Source organism: Myotis brandtii, unplaced genomic scaffold (genome assembly GCF_000412655.1).
Source record: "Myotis brandtii unplaced genomic scaffold, ASM41265v1 scaffold382, whole genome shotgun sequence".
NCBI classification, from domain to species: domain Eukaryota; kingdom Metazoa; phylum Chordata; class Mammalia; order Chiroptera; family Vespertilionidae; genus Myotis; species Myotis brandtii.
Genome location: NW_005364671.1, coordinates 1,542,088 through 1,555,072, shown reverse-complemented (window position 1 = coordinate 1,555,072; position 12,985 = coordinate 1,542,088). Strand labels below are relative to the sequence as shown.

At 33.5% G+C, this 12,985-nt stretch overlaps 1 protein-coding gene across 6 annotated transcripts in view; it reads right to left on the bottom strand.

The window, feature by feature from the left end:
• Nucleotides 1-12,985, bottom strand: part of FAF1 (Fas (TNFRSF6) associated factor 1) — a 356,513-nt gene that overhangs the window by 105,838 nt on the left and 237,690 nt on the right. For all 6 annotated transcript variants that reach the window (XM_014544808.1, XM_005872500.2, XM_014544812.1 and 3 more), the window contains 3 exons: nt 7,822-7,948; nt 6,677-6,740; nt 5,093-5,174 (listed from right to left, as the gene is read on the bottom strand). In XM_014544808.1, the coding sequence (XP_014400294.1) occupies nt 5,093-5,174; nt 6,677-6,740; nt 7,822-7,948 (273 nt within the window). The remainder of the gene's footprint in view (nt 1-5,092; nt 5,175-6,676; nt 6,741-7,821; nt 7,949-12,985) is intronic.

The following is a 12,985-nucleotide window of genomic DNA, read 5'->3' as shown; positions in this document are numbered from 1 at the left end:
AATTGAGCACTGGTTTCCTTAATTTATGTGTAATATTTGGAACCGGCACTGGTCTGAAGTGAAGATCTAAGGAGATGTAACAGGATTATTGATATATCAAAGCGCAGTCTCCCAAGGGGATGCTGGAAAAGGAACAATCCTTCACATGAGAGATAAATCCTAGCACTGGGATTTTTATTGCTGTTGACTTTCTCTAGGGTACTTTTTGTAGTGAAGCGAATTTGGGGGTAGCAGAATGAGAGGTGGAAAGGCTTTAAAAAGGAAAAGAACCTTCTTTTGAGAAACTCCCAGGGACGATGTGGCCAATGGTGACTCTTCTACAACCTCAATTAAGGAAGATGACCATTGTTCACTTATCTGAAGATAAAATATCAGCCTCATGCAACAAATATCTTTAAAATGCTAGGTAATGCTGGGGATCACAATGCCCCCCATGCCGTGGCCCTTGCTGATCTTCCCAGCCTCATACCTTGCAATCCAACTACCTGTCTTGATTTTCGGTTTGTATTTCTCTCATTTTAATTTTCTTGCCTTTGCTATAGACTGTTTTTCTTTTATTTATTTTTAATAATTCTGGTATCTGCCTAAGTACTAGTCATCAGAAGTAGCTCAAGAAATCTCCCTGAATTTCTAGGGTAGATGAAGTACCTCTCCTCTTTGCTTTTATACCATGTTATAATATAGATCTGTTTATATTGTCTTATCTTCCCACTAGACTGTGAGCATCTTAAGGGCAGGTAACCTCTATACCACATTTGGCATGTGATCAATATTTATGGCCATCAACTGAAAGAATATCCTAATAGTTAAGAGAAAGGGAGAGGGGGTCATAAAACTTAACAACCTGTTGTCAAAAGTCAAACTTTGTCACAATAAACGTAAACACAAGAACTCAGAATACCTGTTTTACTACGTTGGAGCTCGGCTTTGATTTATCTCCCGTGTAAATTCCTCATGAAAAAGGCAGAAAGCGCTATGAGCACTCTCACCGAGAAGTGCTCTCAAATAAAATCAGTTTGAAGCAGTTTTCATTAAGATGGACTGAATGTGGCATTGTGAGAAACACTTTATCAAATGTAGTGTTTTACTTAGTGATTAGCTATATATGAGTTGATGAAGCTCCCTAAATCCTTGGTAATCCCACCACTCCAATAAACATTTAATGAGTATATAAGTTCAAAAAGCCTAGCAGAGGATTTAAACCTTCAATCTTGTTTTTATTTACTCTGGGAACTCAATTTCTCACTTCAAGTGAAGAATGCTGGTGCTTGAAGTTCATCTGTTGCCCTGGTAAAATTAATGTGCCTCCCTCAGCTTAAATTAAACATGTGATATTTAAGATGAAAGAAATTTAGTAAGAATGCCACAGTATCAGTCACACTTGCCTTAAAATATTTGAACATCAGCAAATTGTTTTTTTTAATGATTCATTCAGAAGTTTAAAAAATAATGGCAAAAAAGATTTGTTTTTAATTCTCAAATGTGAACTCTGAAAAGGAGATAAAAAGTATGATAACTGAATTCTGCAGTACAGCAGTTACCACTAAAAACAAGTTTGGTAGAACAGTATTAACCAGTATTTCCCACACCTGAGATCTTTTTGGGTCTCTACAACTTACTATTTATGTGTCTTCGGGCCAGTCATTTAGCTTTTCTGAGCTTCCTCATCACTACAATATTAATGTTGATATAATATGTGTATAATTTGGTTGATGAGCGTAATAAATGTAACTGCTTAGATTTAATTTTGAAAAATTTATCTATCATGTGGATAAAATACTCAATTTTAGAGTAACATAGTAAGCAATGCATAAACTGTTGAACTTTAATTTGAAAAAGAAAAATAAGAAAAGAAAAAAGCCCTGGACAAGGGAAGAAAGATAAGGACAGCTTAAGAGTCCAAAGAGGTCAGCTGATTTTGGTAGAAATCTAATATGACACAAAACATTTAATTACATGAACCAATGATTTTCACCTTTTGGAAACACCAAGGTACTAATAAGAAACAATCAATTGGTTCATTAGAAATACCCAGAAATTAATGAGTTTATGTTCCTCTGGGGGATCATCAGTCTAAATAAATCCAAATACCAATTTATTGTATAAGTTGCTTATTAAAAGTTCTTTAATAAGTACTGTATATTTAAATAAGTATCTTTATTTAAAGTTATAATGTTTAAGGTATTCACAGTATATCTTACAGTAGCTTTTTAAAATGGGATTTAAAAGATGTCTATCCCTATTTTTGGAGCTACAGTTTAAGTTATAAAGAGCCCTGACATCTTCTGGTTACTTCAACTGCTTAGTAATCTTGCTGGAAAGCAGAGACAGATATATCACAAATACATTCTTATTAAAAAGTGAATTGAAAAGTATATTATTTCAAAGCTATAGTTAGATATTCTTTCAAACATGTTTATGTCCAACAATAAATAATTGTTTAAATATAATAACATGGTCATACAATGACTCTATAACTATTAAAAATCCTGTTAAAAAAGTATTCAGCATTGCTTACAAAGCATTCTTGCAAAAAAAGTTCAACCTGAATCAAACAAAGTTTTTAGACCTAATATCCATTTTTCAAGAAATACAGAGATAGAGGAACAAGTTAAATAATACCACAAAGAAACAATCATACAAATCCAGAATTTGGGACAATGTATAAGTTATCTAGCATGATTTCTTCACAAAGCACATGCCATGAAAAAAAAAAAAAAGTGGAGGCAGTGCTTGTTTAAAAGAGATTTAAGATATCTAACAACCAAATATAATTCATGATTCTTGAGTGGATTGTGGTGCCCCCCCCCCCCAAAAAAACAGTTAAAAAGATAGATGATATTAGGGAACTGCTGTTAATTTTGTTACATGGTTCTGTGGTGATGAAGAAAAATATCATTATATTTGAAAAATACATGCAGAAGATTTTAGGGGTAAAATATGATGTCTGTAATATACTTTAAAATGATTTAGTAAAAAATAATGAATATATAAGGGTATATAAAATGTTTTTGAACAGTTTTAAGTTTTAATAATTTCAATCATTTAACTACTGCAAACTAAAAAAAATCATTTGAAACTTTATATTTGTTTTACATTTCTTTTGTGAATTTTTCAATAATAAATTTTAAATTTATTCTGTTCTAGTCAATATTTGCAATTTTCAGAGAATAAAACAAAAACTTATAAAAATTATTCATTAAAATCCTTAAATAAGTACAAAAATGTAAAGAATTAAATTTCAAATGCTGCTCTTTTATAAGTAAGTAGTTCAACTTTTGAAGCTTTAAACCTTAAAATTCCATTAAAACTTTTAAATGCCCTGTATATAGAAGAAGCAAATATGGCAAAATTTTAGTAATTATTAAATCTATAGAGAATTTGGGGTGTTTATTGTACTATTCTGCTTTACTTTTTCTATATTAAAATCATCTTTATAAAAAGTTAAAATATAATGAAGAAATAATCATAATATTAAAAGGCAAAAAAAACTTTTAACAAAATTATAACATGACTCAATTTTATGTTAAATATTCACAAATATACTCATTGAAATATATAATAAAAATTATGAAAAAACATATATCATAAAGTTAACCATAAATTGTGTTAGAATATTTTCTCTTTGCTTTTCAGTATTTCCCATAAACCTATATTTATAGAAACTATAACATGTATTATAAAAATGTAATTCTTCAAAAATAATATCAATTTAATATAGATTTAAGAGTTAGAAATAGATGCTTAAAACAGCCCGTATGATGAAGTATTCCACTATTTTTAGGGTAAAAAACAGCTGATGTTTATATTTCTTAATCTATCTCATTAAATTGTCAGTGATAGCTCTAAGTTGGATCACTAATTATTGTCTTGCAATTCAATTTTTAAAATTTGTTTATAACCAATTTTTTCTTTAGGTCAGAGTTTAACATATACTAGAAACTAGAAATTTCAGAGGCATCCTTGAACTCTATTCTCAAAATTCTGTCCTCTCTTTAATTCCAATAACTTTTCCTCTACTCCATCTACACACTATTCCTTCCTCTCTGTCTTTTTTCCTTCATTCATTAAACATATAGAGTATTCCCTATGTATAAGAATGTAAGGCTTACACAGTCACAGCTAAAAAGAAAAAAAAACCTCAAGAAGATATATAAATATATACACACACACACATACACACACACACACACACACATATATGGAGAGAGAGAAAGAATAATTATAAGCAATATGTTAAGTGTAACAATAAGAGCAGAGAGTATTATTGCAAAGTATTAAAGGAGTGGCTGTGGTAAATGTTAGAGGGAGTAGTGGAAAAGTCAGGAAAGGTTAAGTCTCAGAGAAAGTGTAGAGTCAACCAGGTAAAAAGCAGGAGAAAGCCATTCCTGACAGTAGGGAAACATGAAAAAAAGATTAAAATTATGGTAAAATACAAATGGTACACTGTTGCTAGATTTACTAAGTGTAAGGCAGGGAATGGGAAAAGCTGAAGCTGTACAAATAGGCAGAAACCAGATTACTGATTTCTGCCATGTCTTGACTGCTGTGTCAACAGAGTGATGGTATAGAACCTTCTTGCTTCAAATGTACCCCTTGATTCTTGTTATAAATGTCAATCTACTTGATTTCAAGATCACAAAGCCCATTTCTGAGGTTAAGGAAGAATCTTTCTGTTGTCTAAAGTGACTTTTGGGAAAAATATATTGCAGCTATTAGATATATATCACTAGATAGAATAATCATTTTGGGAAAAGACTGAAGGAAAAATCCTTTAGCAAGAACCTGTCAATCACATAACTGAAAAGAATACAAACAAGTAGCCTGGTCCCTTCTAAGCATGTCCACTCTTTTTTATTTTCCTACAAAAAAACAACCCTGTATCAAGGCCTTCTGCAAGAGCCAGCAGTACCCTATCACACTACTACCCCTCTGAAATGGGCATTTTGGTGATGCTTATGTTGGTAGATGAACCAGAATCAAAATCAAGTCTTCAACCTGAAAAAAGCAGAAAACATTAAGCATTGCCCCAGGCTTGGTGGTAAACCTATGGGATATACTTTTTAACCAGAAAAGGTAAGACTGCACTTACATCTCGGGCTTTCACATAGAAGGCCTCTTGAAAAGCAGCTTCTAATGATCCAATAAAAAATACAGGATGGCAGTCTCCATATCTATAGGAAAAAGTGCGCCTATTAATTAAAATACATTTCAAATGAACTTCAAAGTTACACAAGTCTAAACAATGACTTAAGTTAATTCAAGGCTAATATCTCTTATGTACAGATCAAACATTAAAACATTTTTTTTTATTTTTTCTCCCCTAATTATCCTCCCCCCTCCCCCCGGCACCTCTCAAAGCAGACTCTAAAACATTTCTTTAAAGGCTTGGGAATGAGCTTCATTAGTTCTTAGAGTTCTTCTTGGCCTATACTGATATATTAGAACAATAGAATTTTAAGTACATCTAGCAAATGTATTTAATAAGTGCCACAAAACCATGCCATTTATAAATAGCAGTTTCGGGTTATCCACTGTCATAAGATTTCACTAGCTACTGTGGCCTTAACTTTGCATTTTAGTTCATTTATTCTGGAAGTCAAACAGAAAGGGGAAAAATGGTATCCTGCAAAGTTTTCCAATTATACTGTTACATCAGAAAATAGAACTAAAGAGAAATATCATTTACATGAAAATTTATAGTTGAATATTTAAATCCTCTCTACTTAAACACTTTTGGAGAATCTCAAATGCACATAAAACATGCTATATTAGACTCTTAAAAAAAGAAATGCTAAATGACTCCAAACAAACATTTAAAAATTCACTTTCATTTAAAATTATCTTTTTAGCCCTAGCCAGTTTGGCTCAATGGATAGAGCGTCAGCCTGTGGACTGAAGGGTCCGGGGTTCAATTCCGGTCAAGGGCACATGCCCGGATTGTGGGCTCAATTCCCAGTGGGGGGCGTGCAGGAGGCAGCTGATCAATGATTCTCTCTCATCACTGATGTTTCTATCTCCCTCTCCCTTCCTCTCTGAAATCAATAAAAATATATTTAAAAAAATAAATAAAAAATAAAATTAACTTTTTATGTAATGTTATTTTGAAGCATATTTTGTTTGCCCTAGGATACACTAAAAAGTAGTATTTTATAACCTAGTTCTTTGGGAATATAGTCAAAATGTTAAATTAGTGATCCATTAATTGTGCTTCAATAAAGAAAGATACAAAGCCTGGCCAGTGTGGCTCAGTGGTTGAGCAATGACCCATGAACCAGAAAGTAACGGTTCATTTCCAGTCAGGGCACATGCTCGGGTTGCTGGATAGATCCCCAGTAGGGAGCGTGCAGGCTGCAGCTGATCAATGTTTCTTTCTGATCATTGATGTTCCTATCTCTCTCTCCCTCTCCCTTCCTCTCTGAAATTTAAAAAGAAGAAGAAAATAGAGCTACAGAGATAAAATGACTACATCTATGAAGTGGCATAAATGGTTAACTAGTTATTCGATAGTGAATACTACATGTTTCACTATCAGGACTATATAAGTTGACAAACAGAACCACTGAATACTTTAAGGAGAAATAAAAAATAACCAATTTATGATTAAAACTGCTCCAGAAAAATACAATGTCATTAAAAGAACATCAATTTTATATAGTTAATATCCTAACCCTACCTTGAAGAAAACTCTGCTGTAAATTGTAATAAGGCATCTCCTTCATTTTCTGCGTTTTCTGGCACTAAAAAACAAACAAAAGAAAAAACAAAAACAAAAAAAAACAAAACAAATAGACACAAAAAACAAACCACATAACATCTAATCCCACATATAAGAAATATATTTAATCAATAAAGAGAAAATAAGATTAAGTTTTAGTTTCTGTGATATATCTGAGGAGACATTTTAACTTGATATACATTAGGAGACTTCATCAAATCTTGAGAAAGAAACTTAAAAAAATCCCAAGCTCATAAATTTTGGAAAAACAACTGACACAATCTTGCTAATAGGCAATTAAAATATGTGCCAGGCATCACTCAGAATTTCAATGTTTTCTTGAAATGACATCTTGTGATTAAATTATATAAAAAGAATCTCAATTTACTTTAAAGACCTATTAATCAAGAAAATCGTCAATTTAATGCAAATATACCTATTTCTGACCCCAGGAATTCCCTAATTTCAGAGTAAATGAGCCATTTAAGGACTCATTTTAAGGATCATTTTGCATATAGCAACCACTTATGATTCTACAGTATGTATCTTGTAAGGTGTAAGTGAGGGAGATAGCACATTTATTTATTTATTTATTTATTTATTTATTTTTTCTTCCAAAGATGAGTACCAGTGAATGGAAAAGTAACACTACTATTGTTTTTGTTTTTGGAGATTTGGTCAATTTAATTACAAGATTTAAAAAAATACAACTTAATGCTTAATTCATTAAAATATTTAAATAGTAAAAATTTTGATATCTCTAATAACATGTGGGGAAACAACTGCAGTCGCAGAAAGTCCAGCTATTTATTTTTCAAACTCTAGGTTTAAAGTAAAGGGACAGATTCATAGCTAATTACACATGTGAAACCAGTTACATTTCCTTGCATTTTAATGAATTTTACTAAAGCATTGAAAATCAGTAGGCTTTATAAAATTAAAACTCAAGAGGCTCTAGTTCTAATGAATAATGCCTATTTGTTATATTTTCTCTTTCCAAACCTGAAAGTCAGTAAGAAACTTTTAAGTTCACTACCCTTAATAAGTTTTTGCAATAAAAGGGAGAATTATAATGCCGGACCCAAAGAGCTATTAATACTCACTCATTGGAGATTTTCTCAGGGCAGTTGACGCCATGCCGAATACCTCTCCATCATCCACCCCAAATTCAGGAGCATCTTCAAAGTCATCTCCATCACTATCACTAACCATATGAACATCGGTGCTTTGCTATTTAAGGAAATCAAATTTCAAAATATAAGTTATGCAATCACATTTAACATTATAAAAGTTTTACTAAATAAGGAGCCATTTGTTAGAGCAAAGCTTAATATTTTTCAGTTTAAGGCTTACATATATTTCTAAACTTGCTGTGATACCCCTAGAATAAAGATTGCAGATGGAGGAAAAATAAAAAGTGCTTACAAACTTAATGAAGACAGGAACTTTTGTCTATTTCATCCCTAGCCTATAGTAACACAATTAAGTGCTCAATAAATAATTGCTCAAAAAATGAGGGGACAGGTACAATTGGAGAGGTCAGAGAGAAAGTAAGCTATATGAGATTTTATAAAGTTCGCACTAATCTATGTTTGTCAGGGGTATGTTTGAAAAGCAAGGGTAGCATTTTCAAACTTGGCACTTCCTTACTGCAATGGTTCTCAAAATTTTCATTAGTAAAATATGGCACACTATCCTCACAGTATTATTGGAAGATAACATAAAATACACTGTGAAATTTCTATCTTTTAAAATATGGTGTGCTGTGTACTTAAGTTATAAAAATGGGGAAACTATTTGATCCTTCAGTCAATGCAGAGGAGCCTAACTTAGAGATAAATATTTGCCAGAAAAGCATTAAGAGAAACTTAGAATCAAAGACTCATAAAACTTAGCTAGATGGGATATTAGAGTTCAGCCCGTTAAGAATCAGATTTTAAAGCTAGAAGGGATTTTAAAGATCTCTCATCAATGATTTTCAAATTTCTTTTCACAGGGTTACCCAGCCCCAAGCAAAACATTCTGCAAAATTACAATGCATACAATATATGAAAAGTAAGGCCACTCTGACGGATGCAGGGAGAGGGCAATTGGGAGCCTAATGCTCCTGCATTTGGCCTTTTCTTCCTCATATCCCTTTGACAGCTGGGGTACCTCCGATGGCTCTCAGGACACTATGGAACAATTTTAAAAACCACTGGCCTAGTGAGTCTAACAGCTCCAAATGAGGAAGCCAAAATATTTACTCCCTTTGACTCAGTAGGTTTAGCATTTCTTCCTTGGGCATAACCAAGCATTAATGCCCAGAATTGTTAAGATTTTCCCTCTTATTTTAAAGACAGTCTTCTCAATGGTTTGAGTAGAGAAGGTAATGAACATGTACTTATTGGATGAATAAAAATGAATGGTCCTGGCCCTAAGCAGTCTATCTGCTATCCTGACTATACCATTCTTTCTCACAGAAGCCTTGGTTATATTTGTGATCCTAATCCTACTTTAGTGTTTTGCTTTGTAGAGCCAAGACCTCTTCCTGATTTTAACAGTTCAACAGCTTAAATATTTAAAAAACCCTTTTCATTTCAAGGCAGTGAGGGAGCCTCCTCCATAAAACAATACTTTTACTAAGACCACAACTGTACTTGAATTCCCTCCGTATTTCAGGCAGGCAAATATCTGGAGTATGAAGTTCACTTGAACTTCAAGGCTCAGTCTTAAACAGGTAAAGGCTCAAAACCTTAAAGATACATTACGTGTTCCTTTAGGATGCTCATCCAGGCTCACAGGCAAGAGGAAATAAACAAAAGGCCAGTATGACAAACTTCCTCACATCCTCTATTAGCTAAGCTATCATCTTAGCCTTCGATTAAGTCTTGCCTCGTACTCACCCCTTACTTTAAGAGGCATCAGGTTAAATAGGAGGGTTGGAGAACACAGACGAAAAGAAAGGGATTATTCTATGTATCATCTTTATTTCTCACCCCCTTTACTTTAGTCCCCATATCGATCCTCTTTCTCTGATTTCAGTTTTCAATCAAATAGCAGTCCCTTTCCATAACAACAGTACTTAACCTCATATTAGGATGGTGATTTTAATTTTGTGCCTATGTAACCCATTATTCATCTTGTCTTCACAAAGTATAGCGTTCCCAAATCTCTGAAGAGCCCAAGAAAGCGAAATCCTATGATGATAACATCTTCAAGGGAGGTATCTAAAAAGTCGATTTTGTTGAAAAAGTATATTTCAAATATGAATTATTGAAGTATCTGCAAGAATGAGCTACTTAATTATGTATAAGGAACTCCCAATCTCCTTACATTTTCTTATCAGCCATCTAACAGGTTAGGAAAAGCTTTTTCTAAAAAATGAGATAAACAACCTTTTTATCATTAATGTTTGCTGATGCTAATAATAATCTCTTGGTTCAGTGATGGCTGTCCTAAAATTCTTTAAATACAAATAACCTATTTATTCAGAATTTTAAAAACATCTAAAAATTTTGTGATTCTATTTTAACTACTTATTACATTAATTTATTCCTTTTATCATTTAACAAATATTTATAAACCCCTACTAAGTGCTACACTGATTGGACCCATGTGAAAGATATAGATTATGGTCTCTCAAGGAACACCATATAAAATATAAAGATAATTATAATACCTAGTGATAAGTATTATGACAGATAAGTTCAGAGGGCAGCATTTAATGCACTGGAGGGATCAGGGCAAACTTCCTAGAGGAGATAATAACCAAATTGCTTGAGATAAAAATTTAGGACTCAGATATACTTGGCACTAAGGCAAGCTTAAAACTGAAGCAGATATTCCTTTCACCAACTACTTATTATATCAAAACACCAGGTTAAAAGTTAGGGAAACTTAGAATCAAAGACTCATAAAACTTAGCTAGATGGGATATTAGAGTTCAGCCCGTTAAGAATCAGATTTTAAAGCTAGAAGGGATTTTAAAGATAAAACATAGTCCCAACCTTCAAGAAATTCCTATCTAAAGGAAGGCATATTTAGTTGCAAATATGTCTTTTTCAGTGTGATCAGAGATACAACAAAAGATTAAGCAAAGGCTATTGGAAAATAAAGGAGAGAGTGATTAGTTACTCTAGGACCAGTGAAGAAGACTGTGTAAGGCTTCACATAAGTGCTATTATTTAACCCATACCTTAAAAAAAGAAACCAATGTTGTGGAGCATGTGTAATGGAAATTTGATGGGGAGGGAGGTGTACTCTAAGCAGACAAAAAACTCAAGCAAGCAATTGGATATTTTTAAAAATCAATAAAGAATCCAGCAAAGCAAATGGAATCATTAGCTCTATGCATGGAAGAGGAATGTGGACTGGCAGGAAGGGCAAAAGGTTTGATGGGACTAGATGTGGCAGTCCTAAAATCAGCACACTAAGGTATGTGGACTGTACTCGGATGGCAATAGGGAAAGCACTAAAGGTTTTTAGGCAGGAACTGTTCGAGGGAATAACTGATGGCTGTGTGTGTGTTTGGGGTGGTATGGTGGCATATGGCAGATTAGACTTGAGAACATGAGAAAGGAGACAATTTCAAAGTTGCAAGTGAGAGAACTCAAGAACCTATATTTGAGCAGTAGCAGTGGGAATTGAATGAAGGGGACAGACTTAAAATAATATACTTCAGCAGAACTGATGGGAACTGTTGACCAGTTAGACTTAAGGATCAAGAAAAAAAGAAAGATTAAAAGAAAAGAAAGAGGTGAATATGACACCAAGATTTGGGTAACTGAGTGGGTAGAAACGGTTAGGTCCGGGGAGGAGGGATGCTGAGACCAGTTCTCAGAATTTGAGGAAGCTGTAGGATGTCTAGGTAAAAACATCCAGTAGGTAGCTGGAAAAAAATAATCTTACCAGCTCAGGAGAGAGGCCCAGGAAACATTTAAATTTGGAAGTCATCAGTATATAAATAATAATGAAAATGAATAAGATCAATCAGTTAAAAAATAAAGAAATAAGAGTGATAAAGATAAGAGTTTACAGAATATATAAATATTTCAATTGGTGAAGGAAGAGAAACAGTAAACAGAATAGAGAGATAAGCCATCAAAGATTAGAAAGTCAATTGAAAGAAAATCTTAGAAGCAAGGTCTGAGAAAATTTCAATGGACAATAACTGTAAACAGGTTCAATAGGATTGTAATTAAGAAAGAGGTAACTATTGTATTACGACAAGAAAACCACCACAAAAATATCTGAATTTATAACCAAAACACCTGGTATTGAATACCATTTTCCTTTATATGACTTTCAGCAAGTGTCTTGGCTCCCCACTGTAGAATGTGACTAATATTGACCCACAAAGGTGACCGTGAAAAAAAGAGACAGCATAGCATGGTACCTGTTAACATTAACAAAAACTATTATCTGACTCTAATGGTTAAATTCAATTATAGTCACATGGTAGAAAGAAGCCAAGTTGTAATGAGTTAAGTGAATAGAAAATGAAGAAATAGAGTTATCTGGTATAGATTACCTCAAGAAGCCTGGCTGTGAACAAAGGAAAGATAAAGCTAAAGCCTGAGGGGGGAAATTGGGTTTGAAGAAATATCTATATCTATCTATCTATCTATCTATCTATCTATCTATCTATCTATCTATCTATCAGGAGATTTGGATATGTTTTTAGGATGAAGAAAAAGAACCAAGAGAGAGGTGGAGGATAAAAATGCAAGGAAGATCCCTTACCCCTCCCACCTGTTGGAGAGGTTATAGTGGGGGTAGAATCAAGATAATGGTCAGAACAAAAACTCTAATAGCAAGAAACTTCTCAACTAACAAATTAGGGTAACAAATTTGATGCTGATATAAAAAATACACTATCTGAGCAGAACAAAGGAAAGGGTAATAAAAATCCTGATGTATGTGAACGAATAGCAAGTCCCTCGGTGACAGGACTACACAGTTTTGGGCTTGGGGTGACAATGAGCATTAACATGGGTGAGGAGATAGATTTTGGAGGAGACATGGAAAGTTCACTTTTGTAGAGAATGAACCTGCAGTGTGCATTCAGAGATGTTCAGGAGGACCTGGATTACTATGCAGCTTGTCTGCTTATAGTTCAGGAAGCAATAGTATGTGCACAAGCAGACAAGCTAAGTATTTGTCTAACCAAGTTGTAAAAATTGATATGCAGATTTTTGGCAATTATCTGCATTCAATTTCTTCCTTCTCCTTCCCCTTCCCCTTCACCTGCCCTCCTCCTCCTCCTCCTCCTCCTCCTCCTCCTCT